Source organism: Fundulus heteroclitus, chromosome 6 (genome assembly GCF_011125445.2).
Source record: "Fundulus heteroclitus isolate FHET01 chromosome 6, MU-UCD_Fhet_4.1, whole genome shotgun sequence".
NCBI lineage: Eukaryota > Metazoa > Chordata > Actinopteri > Cyprinodontiformes > Fundulidae > Fundulus > Fundulus heteroclitus.
In genome coordinates, this window is record NC_046366.1 from 18649157 (window position 1) to 18671854 (window position 22698).

The 22698-nt window shown below is 40.3% G+C and overlaps 2 protein-coding genes across 2 annotated transcripts; both read left to right on the forward strand.

Moving 5' to 3' along the window:
* The first annotated feature begins 1079 nt into the window (after positions 1 to 1079).
* On the forward strand, positions 1080 to 12459 carry dusp22b (dual specificity phosphatase 22b). The gene is made up of 7 exons (XM_036138236.1): positions 1080 to 1288; positions 1587 to 1620; positions 1714 to 1796; positions 4669 to 4718; positions 7110 to 7184; positions 11541 to 11712; positions 12008 to 12459. Exons 1-7 carry the CDS (start codon positions 1268 to 1270, stop codon positions 12143 to 12145), a joined length of 573 nt encoding a protein of 190 aa, XP_035994129.1. The 5' UTR covers positions 1080 to 1267; the 3' UTR covers positions 12146 to 12459.
* A 696-nt stretch (positions 12460 to 13155) lies between these two features.
* On the forward strand, positions 13156 to 20570 carry irf4a (interferon regulatory factor 4a). The gene is made up of 9 exons (XM_012875631.3): positions 13156 to 13220; positions 13951 to 14150; positions 14365 to 14551; positions 15274 to 15353; positions 15473 to 15650; positions 16306 to 16386; positions 16698 to 17096; positions 18701 to 18813; positions 19700 to 20570. The coding sequence occupies exons 2-9, from the start codon at positions 13953 to 13955 to the stop codon at positions 19847 to 19849; spliced, it is 1386 nt and encodes a 461-aa protein (XP_012731085.2). The 5' UTR covers positions 13156 to 13220; positions 13951 to 13952; the 3' UTR covers positions 19850 to 20570.
* The last annotated feature ends 2128 nt before the right edge of the window (positions 20571 to 22698 follow it).

Below are 22698 nucleotides of genomic sequence, written 5' to 3' on the forward strand. Positions count from 1 at the left end.
AGCAGATTACATGGTTCCATCAATGACAGCAAGTCGTCCAGATACTGAAGAAGCAACCTGGATCTAGACGATCTCACTACTTTGTTTAACTGTATTATTGTTCTCCCCCCTGAAATTCTGAAGTTTACACCAAATGTAAGGACAAACATGCCTAGAATGTGCAACTTTTATCTTGACAGTACACAGACCAGCTTTTTCCTAAATCCATTTTTGCCAAGTCTCCTTCTTATTGCTGAATCATTAAACGCTATTCTCAATTGTGTGTGTTAGAGTGGGTTCTTTTGTGACCTCCTGATGAGTCAATGCCATAATTAACATGTTTCTTTTGATTCACATGCAGAAAATGACAAACTGTAAAATGGGTTAACAGAATAAAATAGAAAGAATAAAACAGATTTCCTTACAAGGTAAAGGCGGTGTGTTTTCTGTTTATTAAAGGTGGTATGTCAGAGTGGTTAATCTGAATCTTGTCTGACTTGTCTGTTTCTTGTTGTCTACTGGCTGGACGAGAAGCGTCTTAACTAGGTTTGTGTTACGGAAGGCGGGCTGTCAGAGGAGCAGAGCGGTGACTGATCAGAGAGCGGATTGACAGCTCAAGTCATTACTTTTCACAATAACTTGATTTAGGTAATCGTGATAAAACGTTTTCTATTGTTGCAACCCACATAATCCGCTCTACTGCTGAACCCAAACGTGCTGTTTACCTTACAAATTTAAACCATTTAAAGGGGAAATAAACAGGGTGGGCATGGTCCTGTAGTTAAGATGGTGCTTTTGCAACTGTAAATACAATTTAGTAACAGTGACAGGTAATTAATTACAGCGGTGGATTTGTGCAGAAACTCAATGGCACACAACTGCCTTTAAATCAATGTAAACTTTGGTCATAATTTTTCAAAATATGACCAAAATGAAATGCAAGGGGCTTGTATCCAACTCTTTATGAATTCAGTGTCAAAATGTGTTTTAACTTTGTATTTAGCCGATCAATATTGTACTATAGGGTGTGCAATCACTTTTCTCCAGTCGGCGGAAACATTCAGATCCGTTTCAAACGTGTAAACTCCAATTCCCAGGATTCCGCGCGGGAATCCGCTCGCTCGGGCAGCGGCACTTTAATCGCCTAGAGTCGGGCTGAGGCTGCCTGTACTCTCGCTGAAAGAGGGTTTTGAAGCGATTAAAAGACGCGGTAAACATCATTAACAGGCAGGGACGCGCTGTGCGCTGTTTATCCGTCGTGTTGGTGTTCAGACCCGGAGTTACAGCGATGGGGAACGGCATCAATAAGGTACGTGTTTAGCTGCTGGTTAGACGCAGATGGTTAGTGGCGTTTCCAGTACTAGCTTATCTCTTATCAATATCTAGCGTCATTAGTCAAAACTTTTGGGTCCTAACACCGCGTGTGGCTATATATTTATATATATATATATATATATATATATATATATATATATATATATATATATATATATATATAATTTATTATTATTTTTTTTTTTGGGGGTGTATTTAAAAACCAGATAATAATTGTCACTTTTTCTTCCCGAGGTGTTTGAGGTTTACCCTTTACTGCTCTCTTTCCATAGGTTCTCCCAGATTTGTACTTGGGAAACTTTAAAGGTATGTACAAGCTTTTATATCCCCCTCTTTTTTTATTTGCTTGTGTATTCCACTAGTGTTCTTGTTTTTTGTTTTTTTCCCCCTCCTCCTCAGATGCAAGAGACAGAGAGCAGTTAGCCAGAAACAACATTACACACATCCTGTCTATTCATGACAGTGCAGCACCCATCCTACCGGTGAGATGCTCTCCTCTGACAACATCCTCAGCTGGCTCCACAAAACTCTGATCCTTCGCTTTGTCATGGATCTTCTGGGAGAGTCGGGTAGTAAATGTGGCCGATGGAGACCTCCAGTCAGAGGCAGCTCACAAACCAGTCATTTCAGAAGTGCTCCTGGGCAAACCCTGCTACCAACCGGTGGTTTTTCAGAGTGTCCTGCTCAGTGCCAATCATCATCATCAGCATCATCATCATCATCATCAGCAGCATCAGCAGCAGCCAGCCGCAGCAGTCATGGTGTTGAGCTGAGCTGTCGGCTCGTGTGGGCGTCAGAGTAGGCAGTTGTTCTCGTTGGAGCCAGTACTCGCTGCGCCGTGTCCTTTTGTGGAACACCGAAACCAATCCTGAACTGATTTATGTGCGAGAAGGGAGCATAATATTAGGTTTTTCGCGCTTTCTGAAATGCAGCCACATTTGTTATCGCACCCATGGTGAGGAGGTTTAAAAGGCTCTGGGGGAAAAAAAAACAAAGTAGTCTTTTTGTGGCGTTGGTATAATCGCACGTCGAAAAGTTTAAAAAAACTCAACCTTTAAATTGAGTGTCTATGGGGCTCCAGATATGCCAAAAATGTATGCCAGTTTGTTTACATGCAGAGTGAACATTTGCGTGTGTCTGTTTTAACTGTTAGGAGCGCTTCTGCTGGGTCAGAACTACTTTGGACCCAATTGCTAACCTGACAAAACATTGAACATCGTCAGTTCTGTATGCCATCTTAGTCTTTTTGTGTTGTCCTCCTGTGATGTCTGTTTGACGTGATTCAGTTTTAGCTTATGTAGTGTTTTTTTTTTTTTTTTTTGTACCACGTTCCTCTTGATGTCAGAATCATTTCTTGTCCTCTTGTGCTACAAACTATAAAAAAACATAACATCTGCACAACAACTAGAAAACGCATAGTGTTACTAAGGATCATGTTCCCATTTGCTGTTTGACCCTGTCGTCACACGATTGTCAGGGCTCTTACGTGGCCTTGATGCTTTATTGTTTTGTAAAGCTTGGAAAAATAAGAATGTTGTAATTTTTTTAGATCAGTGTTTTAAAGCAAATTAGTTTTCACTTAACTGGTCAAATCTGACACCCCCGTTCTTATTAGATTTTAATTCTTCTTGTGTTTTTTACGATTTTAAAAACTTACTTCTCTTTTTGCATAATATGTGTTTGTTTTTTTCCCCCCATCAGTTTCACCCATTGAAATTAGGCACAGCAGAAATGAAATAACATATCTTAAGACATCAAGACAACATCAGCAGGGGTGGGGTGACATCACGCGAGGACGGGGTCAAACATCAAATCAGAACGGCACAGGAGAAAACCTCGCATGAGCTCAAAGTGAATCAGCAAATCAGGACAACATAACGAGACCAGGCGCAACGTAGACTAAATTAGAACTGCCGGTACATGTTCTTTCGGGTCAGTAATAATTTACAGGGACGGCGAAGCAGTCCAGAAATAGTTTAGTAACTCCAGAAGCACTGTTGACCGTTTTTCACGTGTTCAGTGGACATGTACAGTGAAGTGCATGACCACAGACAAACATCTTAGGAATATTTAGAAACACATTTACATTAAATTTGCTTAGTGGTTATCAATTCTATTGTGTTAAAAATGAGAAATCATCCTTTCTGCACTTTCTAAGGTAACTAGGACTCTGTGCACAAAATGTAAAATACAGTGAATTATTAGTAATAGGTATTCTTAAGAAAAAGTATTCTTCAAGAAAACAAACAAATCAAATTTGCCGATGTTTTTTTTTTTTTTTTTGTTTGCCCTTTGGCAGTGGCCATATATTTTGGATCATTATCCAGATGAAAGAGCCAATGACGGCCAATGTCCAGTTTTTTTTGGAAGTCAGTGAAATGTTAGTTTAAAATATCCTGATATTTCAAAGACTACCTAATGCCTTGTACTCCAACAAAGGTCCTGTGGCTAATAAACAGGCGGTGGCCCTAAGCATCACAGATCCTCTACCATACATGGCACTTGGCATGAGGTCATTCTCGTCATATTCATCCTTCGCTTTTATCAAAACCAACATTTAGGGATTTATGGTTCGCATGTGGCCAAAGCACACAAGACCAGTTAAAGTCCCAGCAAAGTTTAGCAACTTTCACATAGTTTACATTTATGATGGTAGGACAGAAAAATGCTTATTTGTTTATTTATTGAGCGGGAGGGCATCCCAAACAACCACTTAGCAAATAAATAGCATCTAATGGTTGTTATGGAGACTTGCTGATCCCACAATTTTACTCTTTGCTGAGGTTTGGAGTTTTTTTTTGTTTTTTTTTACTTCCCTTAACATCCTGCTCACTGGATGTTGTGGCAACATTAATGTCCCTAGTGGCTAAATGAATGGGACCATGTCTTATACCCCAAGGAAACAGAATATGCTCGATTAGTAATTAAGTTTATAGAAACTCTGATTAACTGGAACAAGTGAATTATAAATAACAAAATAAAACTAGACAAATTGATTGTTAGGCAGATCAATAATTGTACCACCAGGGATTTATTTCTTTAAATTCAAAACAGTAATTTCTAAACGTGGGATTTCCCCCCCCCCCCCCCCCCCCCTATTGAATAAATGTCTTCGAATGAAAGGTTGAGGTTTTCTAAAATCATTAGTGTGAGACTGTAGCAAACCCATTTTTTCCACGAATGCCAATAAATGTCAGCACTGTGGAAATGTGGCCCCGATTTTGCTTATTTTGCTACGAAATCCCCTTGCAAGGATGTTATTATTTTAAAACCATTAATGGGTCACTTTGGAGGAACATTTGTTCCAAATACTTCAGAGCAGCTGACAAGTAACAACTGTGCTTTGTCCACCAGGAGATGACCTATCTCTGCCTGCCCGCAGCAGACATGCCCACACAGAACCTGTAAGTACCAATCACAGCACGCAACAATAAAAAAGCCGAGGCAAACAGAACGGGTAGGGTATTCATGTGGGGGGGCTGTGCTCTGTGGGTGTCTGAGGTTCAGTTTCTTTAAGTTGATGTGTAAATGATCTGGTTTCACAAGCTCAACGTTTGACTGTGAACTCGTTCTCTCACAGGGACCAGAGTAACACGACTGCATTCAGTTGTTGGTGAGCAACTGTTCCTTTGGCACAAGTACATGTAGAGTTACATGTAAAGGGTTGCACTTTTTTAGTCTTTATTATAGTGGGGGTTGAGGTGCACAATGCACTGCAAATATATAAATGTGCTGCAAACACAAAAAGTACTCCAAACACAAAAAAGAGGCTAACACATAAAACATATGCAATGGAGAAAAGCAAAAGTGCTGCAAAAACAAATGATGCTGACACACAAAACACATGCAAAGGCCAAGTGCTGCATGTAACAAAAACAAATGTAAGTTAAGAAAAGCTAGCTCTGCATAACGGAACGGTGCTCCAGACCACTAGGGGGAGTAGACAACGGTTTGCCATCTATAGACCTCAGACAGCAATGATTGACACATAGGAATGCACACTATTATAAATTAAAGTCTACGGCATGCCAATTCTAAGGATGTACGTATATATGCTGTTCTATAATGTAAAAGAGTAAGTGTTTAAAAAGACACAAAGGAAAACATACCTTTTCTTTCTTATATCCAGGTTTCCTTTGGGCCGCCGGGTCTGGTCCCATATGACTTGGTTGGTGGTCTACTCCCCCTAGTGGTCTGGAGCACTTCTGTTATGCGGAGCTAGTTTGCAGCTTTTCTTAAAGCTATAGTTGGTTATCCTGGTCAGAAACATGTTTTTAAAATGGGTAAAATCGTACATACATCCTGATATTAGTACATACTAGGGCTGGGTATTGATTCAAATTTCAAGAATTGATTCAATTCCGATTCTTAATATTTGGAATTGACTCTTTTTGAAACAATCTGATCTCAAATTGGATTGCGGGTATTAAAAACATTTTATAGCTTTTATCTGAATTTCATGACTGTGTAGTTATGCAACATATTAATACTAGTATCATATTAACTGCAAATAAATAAAGTAATGTTAAGTAATGGCAGCTTTATTAAACCAAAAGCGAAAATAAAGTTGATCACTAACCTGGTGCATTATATATATATATATATATATATATATATATATATATATATATATATATATATATATAAATTCCCCTCCCAGACTGGAGTGTGAAGACTTCTGTGATGTATGTTGTGTCCACTAGGTGGAGCCTGGTGCATTGTTTTGTTTTTGTCCTGCTGAGGTCTCAGAGCAGAAGAAGAACTAATAAACAGACTAACCCAGTAGGCTAAAGTAGGCTGTCTGTGTGCTTTACTGATCAAAAACACTATATTAGAGCTCCCACATATTTGGGCATGCTGTGCGCATACCGTGAGCTGCGTGGACTCTCCGCGGACCTTTTACCTTCATACTCAAGCGTATCCGTTGCCTACATTTCTTGTGACAAATTCCTACAATTCCCACACTTTTTCCCAGACTCTGACTCTGACCAATCACTGCCGTTCGGTCCGAATGGCAGTGATTGGTCAGAGTTTAGGTCTTGCTCTCCTGCATGTTCCTTGTTAGTTTCCGCTTGCTGGCTGCACACTTCTAGTGTTTATGTATCGGGTTAGCTTAGTGGTTAGCCAAATGTCTGAATCAAAATAGAACTTTTCAGTTTGATTAGAAAGTTCTAGTTTCCTGAATCCATCAGCATATCCATCCAATCTGCATTTATCTTGATTTTTAGTTTTTGCCTCACATTTTTGAAAAATGGAAACATGCAAGTAAACGCGAGTTGGAGAGATCAGTTAACCTAACATCCATGTTTTTGGACAGTGGGAGGAAGCCAGAGTACCTGGAGATAACTCACGCATTTATGGAGAGCACCATAAAACTGCGTGCAAAGGACCTCTGGGAATTGAACCCAGAACCTTCTTACTGCAAGACGACAACGCTACCAACTACATCACTTTACAGACATGCAAAATTGGATCATTTTACAATTCATTTCTTTTTTCTCAGTTATTTGAATTTTCTTTTCAAGATGAAAGAGTAACTGGAGCATCTCCCTGAGCTACATTTACTGTTCCCAGATCTTAAAAACATCTTTAAAAAAAACAACAACAGCAGCACACGCCTGCAAACCATTCAAATGTGGAAACGTATAGTTAGCTGTAATGGCAGTTTGCGGGTAGTTTTCACAGTATAACTTGTGATGTTCCCATGATATTTCTTGTGGTGATGACGTATAAGTGTATTGTTTTTTTTTTGTGGTTTTTTTTTTTTAATGCATTTTTTTTTTTTTACCCCTTAGAATTCAGCACTTTAAACTGAGTATAAAGTTCATGCACGAGTGTCGGCGGAAAGGAGAAGGCTGCCTTGTTCACTGGTGAGTGCAAAATCATGATTCGTCCTTCCCTGGAAGCCACAATTAGGGTTCAATCACACCAGCACAAGAACTGATATTTTGCGTACTACTTGAGCGAGCTATGTTTTTGTACTCAAACTCATATACGTTTTTATCATTTTTCTATTTGGTTAATGCTCACAAGTGAAGCCATGTGTAACTGCTGCACTAGCAAGATTAAAAAGAAAAAGGAAGGCCTATTCTTGAACTTCCCAAAAGAGAGTACAGTAACAAGTCTTACCGCATTGTGTTTGTGTGGCGTGATAGCTCACTGATGTGTTCACGGGGTAGAACTATATTTGGTTGGACAGGGTCTTCTCAGAAATCCATTTGGCTATTTATACAGGCCTCTTGAGTCAAAGGCTCCGCGACATAATAATTTGACTTCAAATAAATGCTTGTAAAGGTTAATAATTTAAAGCAGGTTTGGCTTTTAATGTGTGTATTTAATCAGCATTTAGATCTCACTTCCACTGTTTAAGCCAGTAGTTCCTGTGTTTTTTTTTTTACCTCTGTGTCTCACTCTCTACAGTATAATCTGATTGGTACCACATTGGAGAAATGTTCATTTTCATATCTAAGTCTTTAAGTAAAAAAAAAAAAAAAATTGTCAATGTCAGTTGAGGTTAAGCCAAAAAAAATATATCTTGAACTCTGCAACAGTTTCCTTTCCATTTTAGGGTTCTTTCCCAATAGAAAGCTGGCAGAAAGCGAAGCGTTTTCTGTGTTTTGTTATCAGGAGTTATGTGAGCTTACAGTCCTTCACGGTTATACAGATCCAGCGATTACTCACAGCAGTGACCGACTGAATGTGGCATCTGCGTTTCACGCTGTAATCCAGGAGGGTGTTGCGACGTGCAGAAAATAACCGCTGCTAACTGAGACGGCCGTCTCCATGTCGGCTTATAGGCGTTTATCAGCTGCAAACGAGAGTTGATCAGCAGTGCTGAGTCTTGCCTTTAAAACTCCTCGCCAAGTCTGATTTAGTGGGATTCATCTTAATCAAACGGGCTTCTCCAAGCTTGCTATTCAGTCACGTTCCAAAAATAAGCGCGTCTTCCCATGACAACCACGCTGACTCACAGAGAAGCGCTGTTACTCAGAAATGCTTTAGCATTGACAGCATGTAATATTACTTTCATTCTTGTTTTACAGATGAAACTTTGTTTACATTCAGAGGTTTATTATAAAATAAACCCAATTCTTACATTCTTACAGTGGGTTGGAACGATACTCCAACCGCTTGAACTTCATATTTTTAGCTCAGTGTGTTTTATTGGGATTAATTCGACAGACTAACATAAAAGTAGTGCATAAATATGAAGTTAGAGAAAAATGATTACTTACATGGTGTTCCAGATTTTCCCAAATATTTTTTTAAAAGGGTGGTTTGCATTTGTATTTAGCCCTCTTTACTCTGACACCCCTAAATGAAATCTAGTGCAACCAGTTGCCTTCAGAGGTCATTTTATCTATATGTCGAGCCCATCTGTGTGTACTTTGATTTCAGCATAAAACAATCTGTTCTGCAATGGGTTCAGATGTTGTTCTTTTTTTTTTTTTTTTTTTTTTTTAGAGGACATTAATGAACAAACTGCATCGTGAAACTGAAGGAATGAAAGGATTATTTGTGTTTAAAAAAAAAAATCCTTGCAGTTGGAAATACAACTGGAAATACATGTTACAAAAGTTTTAAATGGAGCATTTCATCCATCTACCGTTTTCTGCTATCGGAGATCGGGTCGTGGGGGAACAGGTCCAGGAGGTAGAAACGCAGACATCCCTCTCCTCAGCAACATCCTCCACCTCATTCCTGCCCCTCCTAGCTGTACCCAGGCTAGACAGGCTATATAGTCCGCCCAGCGAGTTCTGGGGATCTGCTAATGGTCAGGAGGACTAACACAACGATACAGACGTTTGACCTGAAGCAGTCAGACAGTTTCTACTTTGTTGAAAGAATCGGTTACAGCAGATGAACTGAGACAGAACTTCCTGCAGGCCATTAAAATAAGTTAAAAAGTCATTAATCATAAATATGTGTTCTGAACATTCACATGTGCATTATCAAAATAATAAACTTGCTTATAAGACACAAGAGTTTGGATGTTGACTGTAATTTGCCCGTGTTGCTTGTTTATGGAAGGGCTTTTTTTCAAATGTATATACTATAATTAACTACTACTTGTGATCATAATGGTGATGTCGATAGTTATGCTTATGGCTTAATTGTTAGTAAAGGAGCATGCTGCCTTAAAAATCTTTTTTGCATATTTTCAACGCATTGTAACAAAATCATGATATTGATAATTGTGACGTATTTGCTCAAAATAATCAAGATGCAAAGTTTCTTATGATTACATGCAGACCGGTCAGGGATAAAGTAATTTAAATAAAAATCATGTTTTGGCCATCCCACAGAATAATTCATCCACCTCAAATGGAAAAAAAAAGAAAAGAAAAAAAGGAATGACACAAATGCTAACCTACTAAGACGTGCCTATCCAGGTACACTCTCAGGCTGGGAAACATGACTATTACTCAGGGAAGTAATCAAGAGGCCTATGGAAACTCTGGAGGAGTTTCAGAGTTGTCATCAACAGATTCTTCCAGCTCAGGTGGGAGGTTCTGTCAGCAGGACGTTTATTAGTTTTCCACTGGACAGATCTGGGCTTTGTGTAAGAGTGGCATGGAGAAAACCAGTGTTGAAAGAAAGCCATTAGGTGTCCAATTGAAGGTTTGCAAGAAACCATGTAGGGAACACAGCAGACACGTGGAAGAAGCTGAGCCGGTTAGATTATGTAAGACAAACATTTTAACTTTTCTGCATACATGCAAAACCCTGGCGGAAGCTGATCTCCCTTAAAGGTGCCATGACGCAACTGTTTAAACCGTTTCATGTTGTCAATTTTGCTGCATATGTAAATTCTGCAAACAAAACAATTTAAAAAAAATAACGTCAGCTTGTTTTGTCAGACCAAATGTAAAAGGGTTGGCTACGGTATAACATGTGGCTCTACCTAGTTGACTTCACTCTGATTGGCTACGCCCATATTTGGAAAACCGATCCAACGCGCCCCCTGCAGGTCCTTTTGGTATTCAGTTTTCACATTCACACTGCCTCATTAGTGTACAACAGATCAAATTATACCCCCAAAACCTCAGAAAAAGAAAATTTGCTGTCATGGCCCCTTTAAAATAACATTGTCATGATTAAACATTGTAGTCTCAGCCTCATGATATCAGGGAGGGGGGATGATTTTACTAACCTGGGAAAGGGAAGCTGGTCAGTGTTGATGGGATGATCGATGGCGCTAAATACATGACGGTTATAAAAGCAAACCCTTTAGTTGCTAAAACAGATTTGAGATGAGGGCATAGCTTTACCACTGGAAAAGGACAGCAAACCTGAAGATACAGGCGGTGCCACGATGGAGTAGCTTAGATCAAAGCCGGTTCATGTGTTAGTCGCCAGTCAAATTCCAGGCCTATACTGTGCTTGGCTAATACTTAAACTTTGCTGTTCAGACCCTCTACTTTGTTCCACCCTAAAGAATTTTCAAAAATATAATTAAAAGCAGGTGTTTGGCTGCATGTCTCAAAAACACGTACAAGACTTCGTCCTACAAAGTATTCAGGGGGACTGAATACAAAAGCACATGCCGCGCTTTTAGTGCGGCATGTGCTTTTTATTTGTGAAAAAAGAAAAAAGGAAAATGACAACCGTGTATAATTTTATGTTTGCTTCACATGTATGCAGTACTTGACACAAGCATGTCAGCGAAGACTTTGATCTATAAGTGCTTCACCTCTTCGCTTTTCAACCAAGTTCCTGTCAAAGTCTCACTTTAAGGTGTCTCACAGTGCTCGCCTCGTATTTCCTCAACCCCCCCCCCCCACCCCCCAACCCGGCCCAAAACAGCTCACCTCTGCTGACATGAAGTTGAAAATGTATTCAGCTCATTTGCTGTTAATATTCAGAAATGCACCTTTCAAAAAAAAAAAAAAAAAAAAAACACATATCAAGCTGAATTGAGCTTAAATACACAAATTTCTAAATGCATCATAAGCAGCATTAGTAGCATTTGAAAGGTTTGAAGTGGTGGAACAGGAATGCAACAGAAATCAACCTGAATTTCAAAAATGTGATTGTCAGAATAAATTTGTGATAAAACCATAATAATGTTACCCCATGTTCTCACAGTGTGAAGAGTTTAGAGAAAACTGACTTCTGCTCCACCCAATTTAAACTAGCTAACTCATAGAATGTAATATTTTATAAAAATGCCAGAGTTTGTGAAATATTGGGGGGAAAAGTCATGCAGCTTGCTCTTCCCTCAGTTTGGCAGGAGTGTCTCGCAGCGTCACCCTGGTGGTAGCTTACATCATGACCCTGACGGGCCTGGGCTGGCAGGACGCGCTGGCTGCTGTGAGGGTGGTCCGGCCCTGCGCCAACCCCAATGTGGGCTTCCAGAGGCAGCTGCAGGAGTTTGAGGAGACTCAAGCTGAAGAGGTGGGTTGTGTGAGGAACCGAGTGTTTTGTAAGGACCATAACGCACAGAAAAAGGGGGAAATCATGTTGAATCTTTGAGACTTAGAGGTTGTAGTTTAGAATCCAAATGAAAATTGCAGAAAGGGGTGATTAGCACCATTTGTGCATCAAAGCGTTTTGAATATGAAAAAAGAATCAGATTTTCTTGTACGTTTAATGGAAAATTGGAAGATTCCCACAGAAGATGATCTGTGCATTTCTGTGACTTTTTGTTCACACAAACTATTTTTTTATTTATTTTTTGTCCACCTATTAGTTCAGGGAATGGCTTCGAAAGGAATACAAGGACAACCCCTTCAACGACGAGGCTGATATACACGAACTGCTGGCCAGGGTGCCTAAAGTCAACGATGAGATGGAAAAACATGCATCTTTGGTGGCTGAAGACGTTTGAGCAGAGCTGAGGCTGAGATCATTTGCAGCGCAGCCAAACTGTATGTGACACCCTGGAGAGATTTGCACCTGAGCGGACGTCTAACACGCTCTTTAACGCGCTGTTCGCCGGATCTTTTTTTTACAGTCTGTTATGACGTCGATGCTGGAAAATACATTTCTTACGTGCACTGCACCAATCTTTCTATCATTTATTGATTAAAGTGTTAATGAAAAGATTTTTTTTTTTGTACTTGTAAATATATATTTTTTTCCCACTGTCTCTGTATGCTCTCAAATTTCTAAATAAAAGAAGTGAAGGCGAGCACACGGGTAGAGGTTGTTGGTCTATGGTCTGTCGTGTTGAAGGTGATAAGACACACTCTGTACGCTTTTTGCTACTCTGTTTCCTGGTTCTCTTCCTGTTTGTCTCATGTGCAAGGGAGGTCATGCATGGTGGCACCATAAACACCAAGATCATAGCCTTTTTTTATCAGCCTGGCCTCAGTTGTCTGCATAAGGTCCAGAACAGCAACAAAAATGCAGTTTAACTTTTTAGAATTGTCCAGAATAATACGCTCTATATCATGACATGATGGAACCACCGGGGGGCAGTATTACCAACAGACAAAGCTTACTAACGTGTCTTTGTATTCCTATGTTTATTTTTTAAATACATATTTTTCTTATGTATTTTAATTCGCACTTTATTAACATCAAATGCTTTAAAACTATTTTTTCATAGCGTAGCTTGCAGTGAAAAATAGTTTGGCCTTGATTTGATTTTATTTTATTTTTTTATAATTTTATTTTTTTTAATATGAAATAAAAACGGGGGATATTTTTGTGACTGCATGATTGTTCCATTCCCTCCTGATCTCGGCGCAGGGTGTCACTAAAGGGATTCCCCGAGGTGCGTGGGTTGAGCTGAGTTTTACAGAAATGGAGGCGCGTTTGCTCCCCATCTCCTCTTGAACCTCCGACAGACTCCTCCCTATGAAGAAAAAAAAAAAAAAAGAAACACAAGGCGTGATAACGTTTATAGGACCCAGAGAGCCGCATTACAGATTTCCGCGGTGGACCCTACGTCTCTAAAGGTAAGCTGCAGCGGACCGACTGAATTTTGCCGTCACTTTAGAAAACTTTTACTGCATCAACTCATCTAAAAAAAAAGTTTCTGTCAGGAGAAAGTTTCTGCACCCAGTGACAAAAAAAAAAAAGAAGAAGAAAGTCAACTTTCATTAAGCATCCTCGCTGTTTGTAGTGTAATGTTCAGATTTAGGCACTATTTAAAAGTCTTTTTAGAACTTTCATTTGCTGTGTTTAAACTTTATATATATATATATATATATATATATATATATATATATATATATATATATATATATATAGGTCAGGGATTTACGTCATTATTCACCCATTTGTCTTAAATAACAGAAAATGTGACGAGGAAAGTCACTCATTTCAGCATCCATGCCTGCATCCTTTGGCCCATGTGTGTGCGCACAAGTGTTGAAAAAAGGGTTTGGAGTATAAATAACATGTAATCAAAGTGGTGTACTCTAAAGTGTAGAGAGAAGGTGGTGGGTCAAGTAACCAACTGGCATATAATTCTAAATTAAACTCATTTATGTTGCTCTTGCAGTCCAACATTGCAAACTATTAACTGGGAGGTCACCCATTTAAACTGAATCTTTCGTCTCGACGCCGGCTCCTCTCCTATTTGGCTTCCAAAACCTTTCAGGAAGCATTAAGTTTGTAACTGTGCAGATCTTGATGTGGCCACGTTTCTTGTTCGTATCTCACGTTGACTCATTTGGTTTGCAGAGATGAACCTGGATGAAGACAGTGGTCTGTCGGGCAGTTGCGGCAACGGCAAGCTGAGGCAGTGGCTGATAGAGCAGATTGACAGCAGGAGATACCCTGGCCTGGTTTGGGAAAACGAGGAGAAAACCATCTTTAGGATCCCATGGAAACACGCAGGAAAACAGGACTACAACAGGGAGGAGGATGCGGCCCTCTTTAAGGTTAGGCAGTCCTGTCTATGCGCGTTGCAAAAGCTGTTCTAACGCTGCGCAAGAACAAAAACAGCGAAAATCATAATAAATTGTACAAATTTCTTTTGAGAAAAGGAGCATTTTTGCTTGATTAACATACTCTCAACTTAGTTTGTCCCTACCGAAGAGGAAGTACAAGATAAATCTATTCAGTTCTTGAATTTTGTGATGCTGCTGTTGACAGGCATGGGCGATGTTCAAGGGAAAGTATAAGGAAGGAGTTGACAAACCAGATCCCCCCACATGGAAAACCAGACTACGCTGTGCCCTTAACAAGAGCAACGACTTCGACGAAATAGTGGAAAGAAGCCAACTGGACATCTCGGAGCCGTACAAAGTTTACAGAATCATCCCTGAGGGGACCAAAAAGGGTGAGTGATCAAAAGCTGTCCGTGCAAACCTGCAGTCAAACATGCAGCTCTACAAACATGCACGCGAGAGCGCGGTGAGAGTAAAATGGTTCGTGGTCAGATTTCGAGAGAAAATCGTAAAAGCCTGGCGCGAGCCTGCGATGTTCCTAAAACGTGCAAAATAGCGTTTCATGCTGCACCTCACCCCGTTTATACTCTGCTGGTGATTTTTTCACATACATTTTGCACCACTGCTGATTCTGATGCGGCAGGAAGCACAGGAAGCAAACGCATGAACCAAAAAGGCCGTAGTGCTTTTTTTAGAGGGCTTCGGTTACTAAGCGCAGAGTGCAGAAAACACAACAAGACAACCTCAGCCTTGCATAACTAAGTTTCTACCATCGTACAACAGCCATTGTTCCACATGAGCAGCCTTGGCTGCGTGGACTTTATGTTAATTGTCAACAAGAGCTCGATGCACTCTGTGGTCCGTTGCACTCTTTCTGCAAGACGTCCCCTAAAATAAAAAGAGAAAACTGCACTTGTGCATGAAACATGTTCACGCTGCGGATCCGACTAAGTGCACAGTACATTATTGCAAATCACATACCAGCCCTGATTAGTCTTAACCTGTTGAGTGAAATTATCTTCATACATGTTTATAATATATGAAAGCAAGATATTTGACAAAAGTGCCTATTTATTATTATTATTATTATTTTTTTTTTTGTTACCATATTCAGGTATGAAAATGAGCCGCATGGAGGAGACGCCATCGCACCCAATTGGATACATTCCTCCATATACGTCACTGGGCAACCAGGTCAGTAGATTTTGCAATCCTGAATACAAAACCTTACAAGCAATCAGCCTTTAAAAAACAAAACAAAGCAAAAAAAAACTGTTTTTCTGAGTGACGACCCCTCCGCCACCCTCCCTTAGGTACCCAGCTTCGTGGTTTCTCCAGAAAGAAGGGACTGGAGAGATTATCACCCACCGCCAGAACAGCATTCAATTCATAACGCCAATCCCCACGGGCAACACGCAGACCTGCAGTACGGCCAGTGCCACTACCCGTCGCCCATCAGCCGAGTTTGGCCCGGATCGCACGCAGAAAACGGTAAGTATGGATGCGATTAAAATGAATTCGTTTGCATGTAACGGGACATGAATTGGAGATGACTTATACAGGCAAGGCACATTTATTTGTATACCACATTTCTGTGCAAGGACGACGCAAAGCGCTTACGGGGAACTCATGCAGGTTAACTCCCTGACATCCATGGATGTTGTCCGTTCAAAGTGGAAAGACATGTTTAAAATGCGCTTGTTTATGTCAGTGTGTAAAGGCACTGATTTAGTAACGTCAATTCTACAGTTTATCAATGCAAAATGTCCACATTAGCATCATTGTTTATTCTGTCAGGGGATTTATCTTTAAATGCATAGAGCTGTAGATAGAAAGTAATGAAGGCTAAACCACAAATAAAAAGCAAACTAAGCGCTTCATTGTTTCTATTTTTAATGTAATGCATTCTTATATATTAGCTTGGCCTATTAGTATGCGTAAAAATAAAATTGTATTCATTAAGCATTTATCTTGGCAAGATGTGACATGTTCATTTGGTTATTGTTGTAAGGCGAGGGGTTAAGAACAGGTTTATGAAACTTCGATCGTGTCTGCAAGTGTGTAGTTTCACAATCTTTCCCATTTCCGCATATTCTCATTCGACCCATTAATCGACCTAATTACCTGCTTCATCTTTCAATTTCAGGCTTTCAGCTCTCATTCCACACATACTTTTCAGAGTCTCAGCCGCCAATGTATACGATGGACCACAACAATGCCATATCAGGTGAGATTTGGGAAAACAGTCAGTGCTTGTTTCCATGCATTTGTGCGCTATTTTCACTCTATTTACGTCTTTGTGATAAGAAACTCCTACGTGCAATGTTCAATTCCATGTTTTGAAAGCCAAAATAATCATTATATGAATTGGTATCACAAGACATTTTATTGCATAGATAAAAAAAAAAGGCTTCTTAAGAAGATAAGATAATTGGTGTACATTTTCAGGCGGGCTGCTACAGGTTGAGTTTAGATGAACTACTGTCGTTAGCCTTTTAGTGGATTCATTAAATGCTTGTCTCTCCCTCCTCCTCACAGATTTCAGCCTGCATGTGTCCCTTTACTACAGAGAAACACTGGTGAAAGAAGTCACTGTCACCAGTCCGGGAGGTTGTCGGATCACCTCCACCTCCCCGTCCTCTCCGTCCTCTTCCTCCTCCTCTTCTCCATGCCGGGAGGACAAGTATCACAACGGAGCGGAAGTCGTTCTCTTTCCGTCCCCCTACCCCGAGTCTCAGAGGCAAGGAGCCGAGCTGCTCCCCAACATCCTGGAGAAAGGCGTGCTACTGTGGATGACGGCTGACGGGCTGTACGCCAAGCGCCTGTGTCAGGGACGGGTGTACTGGGAAGGGCCTCTGGCGCCGTATGTGGATAAACCCAACAAGCTGGAGAAGGAGCAGCCGTGCAAGCTGTTTGACACCCACCAGTTTCTTATTGGTGAGCAGAAACGTGCGGCTGTTCACAGCTTGGCATAAACTTGAAGATGACGTACCTCTCAAGCCCCGTGTCAGATCGTTGGGATGATTTTTTTAATTTTTTTTCTCATTCTCTGCCTTTTCAAATGCTGTTATTCTGCTAATATTTTAAGCCCACCACTTCTTCTTTTCTCCTCTGGATGCTGAGTTTCCTCAAATTATTTTCAGTACATACAGCTCACCAGGCTAAGATATGACAATTTCTTGTCTAATAGCTCTTGGGGAGTAATTTAGCTGTGACTATATTATTTTTGTACTGCCCGGTTGTGCCATCTTTGACACTTTTCTAAAAAACGCAGCTGAAGAATTGACAAGTACATAGGGCACGTTTGTGGAAACGTCAAATAGTCTAAATGTAGCCTCTTTGCAGGCATAATACTAGTTCATTCTTTTGAGTTTGTTGCATTTTTTAAAATTTTTTAATTTTGTTCTTAAATGTTTCACAAATCAGTATTAGGTGACTTGACTTAGAATACGCCTAGGAGGATGGGCCTCCATGTACTTAAAAACGTCAGCGCTCCAACTGCAGGATGCTCAAGTGCGAGCCGGCAGAATTGACGAAGACTCCTGGATAAGTGTCCAAACGTCTTCAGAAAAACTGAGAGAAAGTCCCGTTTAAGCCTGTTTGCTGTTACAATGGCCCGGATAACCGAGAATTGGCACAGGTAGCATATGGTGACTTAATACAAATTAAATAAAAGACAAATTCGGGTTTGAAAGGATCAAATACTGAATCTGTGCTGAAATTGAAAATAATAATAACAGGAATGTAAGTAATCCTCCACAAGTGTTGTTCAGGACCGCTCAAGGAACACCAATTAAGTCTGTCTACTGTCTAGCAAATTTAATGTTTGGTTATTCCAGATTTAGTTCAGTACATTTTAAAATCAGTCAGAAGAGTTTAACATTTAATTATGTAATAGATATATACGTTACGTTTCTTCACCTTTTCATTTGCACTTTTAGTAGTTACAGTTTATTATAAAAAAGGATTAGAGACCATCTCCAATTAGATTTGGGGGAAAATATACTTCCCCCCTTTTAAATACAGGTTTCCATCCCTCTAAGTAGTTCAGATACTTTCCTTTTGTGGCAAACTATTTCGAGTCCCGCTGTTCATCGAAAAGCAGCCAAGAATTCTCTAATGCTGCCCCAGCCATTCACAAACCGTGGTATTGGGAATAGCTATGGCCGTGATTGCAATGCTGAAAGAGATCCTTGCAGGTGCTTGAGCCGGGTAAGTCCCTCTCTCAGAGTTGAATTAGCACAAAGACGTTGCTCATCTTCTCAGCAGGGGGCCGAAGTGTGTGGAGTCCCCACCCACATGTGGTCCACACCACACAAGAGACCGTTTTCTGTGCCATTTCGCTCTGAATTTCCATCAAGCTCACTAGTAGTTACCAGAAAAGTCCATGTGACAGAGGACATGTCATACAGTTAAATAGGGGTCCTGAATGTTCTGTAAATGTTCGATGTGACACACTGGGGTGTTTGCGTGGCCAGATGTTAGGTTAACACTTATGTATCTGTCCCCCCCCCCCCCACCCCCCCATCTTAATCTTTCAGATCTACAAGATTTTGCCCATAATAGTCGTCACTTACCACGACACCAGGTGGTACTTTGCTTTGGAGACGAATATCCCGATCCGCAGCGTCCCAGGAAGCTCATCACCGCGCAGGTAAGCGTTTTGTAAAAGCAGAAAAAAATGATAATAGTAAGTGATGAATGAAGCAGAATTTACTATTTCTTTTTAAATAACTTGATGAGTGAATAAAGTTTTTCTGGCCAACTTGGCCTTCTAATTAAGTAATATTTCTTTGGCAAAAGGACCGCTACTGCTAGTTCATTTGCTTCCAAAGCAGGCAACAATTGTAGTGAAAATGAATGACTGAACAGTTGTTTATTAATGCCCCTTCCCTGAGGTTGTTTCTTTTCATTGCTTTAGTACAAATGGAGAAAAAAAAAATGTCAAAAGTCACTCATAAACAAAGAGAGTCTCAAGGTTTTTTACAAAAGCATAACCAAAAATTAGATACTAGATTGGATTACAAGCAGACTATAAATAGACACGTTTCTTTCTAAGCATGTATATGGGTATTTTTAGATAGTTTTGTCCCTTAAAAATGCTGAAGTGAGACTGCTTTATCATGCTCGGCGAAGAGCGAGACTCGTTAAAATCTACTGATAAACTTGATTGAATTCTCCCCCATTGCGAGAAGCACGCTACCTTATGATCTGTGGTGGTTATTAATGATGGGACATTTTCAGAAATAATAGCTGTCACAGATTTAAACATCTTAACAGCGACGAGGACAGACGTAGGTGCCTTAGGAGAGATAGAGTAAAGTGCAACATCTAAAAGGACGTCTTATTTGCTAAAGCTTTGCAACTCTAACCTGCATTTTTATGCAAATCTCAAATAAACAAATGCATAACTACACAAAAAGAAATAAAAAAATGCCACATTAAGTCAATTTGACTATGTGCTTTTAGCTAAACTTTTTTTTTAGATTAATGTAACACATCCTTTGTGTTGTGTTTTTTTTTTTTTTTTTTCTTGTCAGGTGGAGCCGGTGTTTGCCAAGAAGCTGATTTACTATTACCAACAGAACTCTGGGCACTACCTGCGAGCCTACGATCACATGCAGGAGCAAAACACCCCCCCAACAATTGACTATCCTTCCCAGAGACCCATAGAGCACATTCAGGAGTGAAAAGCATGCCAAAGGAGCCAACACGCCACACGAGCAGATAAGCAGGAAGGATATTAATGTGAATGTAAAGCTGTGAATTTCTATCAGGCCTTAAGACTGCAGCAGCTCCGTGTGCTGCAGATGATTGATTTAGACACTGAGGGGTTGAGATGGGGAAGACCCTGCAAACTTTTTACACACTTGCTGTATCAAGGACCGGGGAGTAAGATTCTTTTTTTTTCCTTTTTTTTTTTTCTTTTCAACAAATATTATTGTGACAGCGTGAAGGATGCGGTTTGAGGGTGGGGGTGATGAGCGGAGCGGAGGGCAAACTGAGACAGGAAGTACTAGCACAGGTGCACAGGAAGAATGGCCCCTAGTACAAACACTGATATGTCTGCGAGATAAGCCCGTCTGAATGAATACTTATTATTCACAGGTAACAAGCGTTCTTACTTTCCGTGAACTGGTACCGAGGCCGGTGTCTGATTCTCCACTGTTAAAGCAGCTCATTTACTTTATAATCTACAACACTTGACATGCAAGGTAAAGACAGTAGACAGAGGACACGCTCACAGAAAAAAAGACAACGTGCAACAGTAGGATGTTGAAGCCCCCCAACTTTGTGTTTTTTTTATTTTTTTATATACATCTTGTTTATTTTGGCCTGTTGTTGGAATATTCTGTCTCCTGTGAAATATTGTACAGTTCAACTTCTTCCAGCCTAGTAATAAATATGTTTCAAAACAGCCCGCTCTGAGGTCTATTTTTATTCAAGCCCTTCCGACGTGCGACATGTCAGAGACATGCAGCTACATCTTTCTTTGTGGTACTTGCCCACACAACAGAAGGGGACAAGTGGTTCACAGCAAATTATCAGAGAACAATCTGTGGTTCGAGCTCCGTCTTGGTGGATGTGGGCCACGCTGACTGGAAAATAACACTCATCCCGTAACTCACAGGGAAACGATACCCTGTTGCTCTTGACCTGAAACTTAGTGGCCTCACAAGTGGGAAGGAAAACTACCTAGATGGTCGGCGTGCAGACTGTACACAAGGAGCTGTGGTTCCCATGCATGAGGTCGGTCATTTCGCGCAGGGGTCCTCGGTTAAACTTGTGAGCGGTTTCCACTCACGTAACTTTTATCAGACAAATCTGATATCGGACAAAGATAAACCGAATTAACGCAAAATGCCATTTTCAGGTGAGGATTTCCTTTTATTAAAGAAAAAAACCGGCCACTCAGACCAACCTGATCCTTTGCAAAAAAATAAATAAATAAAGTTCTTACCGAAACAGTACCTGGTTGTGCCACCTTTGGTGCCAGTGATTGCCATAAAGTGTTTGCAGTAACTATTTCATTCCCAAATTTTATTTGTTTATTTTTAAATTCAGCCATATTGTCCATTTTCAGGCGACCAATGTGCTTGAGTTTAAGGTCATGAACTGATGGTCATTTGGGATTTTCAACTAGAAGAGCAGAATTTGTGGTAAAAATGGCAAGTAGTGGAAGATTTAGATAAAAATACATAGTTAAAAGAAAACGATGAAGGAATACGCCATGTTTTAAGTACATGGGTACAAGTTGGAAAAAGGAAGGGATAATAGAGTATGAATTGGTGAAAGTGCAAATATAGGTATAGAGCCAGCTTTAATATTGCAGGGTTAAGTTCGTGTTACTGTTTCTGCACATAAAAGGGAACGTGGTGTCCATCAAGTGTGACTTAAAGAAAGCCTCCTCTCTCTTAGCTCTTACAGACGGCACCGCAAACTTTCTTTTTTGGAGAGAAAACTCCAGTTTATTTGTCTTTTCCTTTGGAGAAACTGAAAGCTGAGGACTGATGCCGTATTACCGCAAATAAAGTTAAGCCTAAAACAGCCAGGCCCATTACAGTGTATTACTGTAAATGCAGCAAAATATGCACTGTAAAAATAGATTTATTCCCATCTATTTCCGTCCAGATAAGACCTGTGTTGGATGCAAAAGCGGACCGCGGCTCGTGCCTTGGGCCACCTCTGATGCAGATGCTCACGGCCTGAATATACTGTAACGCCAAAGCTCTGCCCCAACCGTGTTGCACACGACGCCACAAACAAGGGATGCAAACATTAGGAGAGCAGAATTCCTCTTTCTGCTTATATCTCAAATGTCAAAACGTAAGGTGGAGGAGACTGAAGCATTGTGATGTTTTTTCTTCTGTGGTCCTGAGTTTCGATCTCTGCGCCTACTTCCCTCACACTTAAACCACATCCCTTTCACAAACTTTGACCAAAATCACAGTCTGGAATGCTTTATTTTTTCATCAACTGTAAATCCTTTTTCCTCAAATGTCTTGTCAGGGAGCCCCGAGATTGTCCGATGAGTAAAATTCGGTCTTTAAATAACAGTCAAGAAGTCAAAATGAATCAGTGAGACGAGTCGCTAATGTTGCAGTTAGCACTGCATGTGTGTGTGTGTGTGTGTGTGTGTGTGTGTGTGTGTGCGCGCGCAAGTATGCGTACGTATAGTAAAGGACCAGATGCTTCTGTGTGGGTGGGTACACAGTTGTGGTATTACTGTTATCAGGAATTGACATTTATGGAGTTAGGATAAATCATGTGACTCCCCCACCTACATCATTGGGTGACTCAAAAACAGACACACGCCTATCTCAGATCATATTTTATACTTACAGTAAAGAGCGAATTAAAGTAAATCATAAAAAAAACTTACAATCATCTAAAGGATTCCTAAAGAACATTCAATAAAAAAGGGCTTCAAGTGTATTTTGAGTAAGTTTTTTTATGATACTATCTTTACCTTTGAGCTGTTAACGTTTGCCAACACTGAGAGCGAGACAGAGATATTTGCTTAAAAAGACCCAAAAAG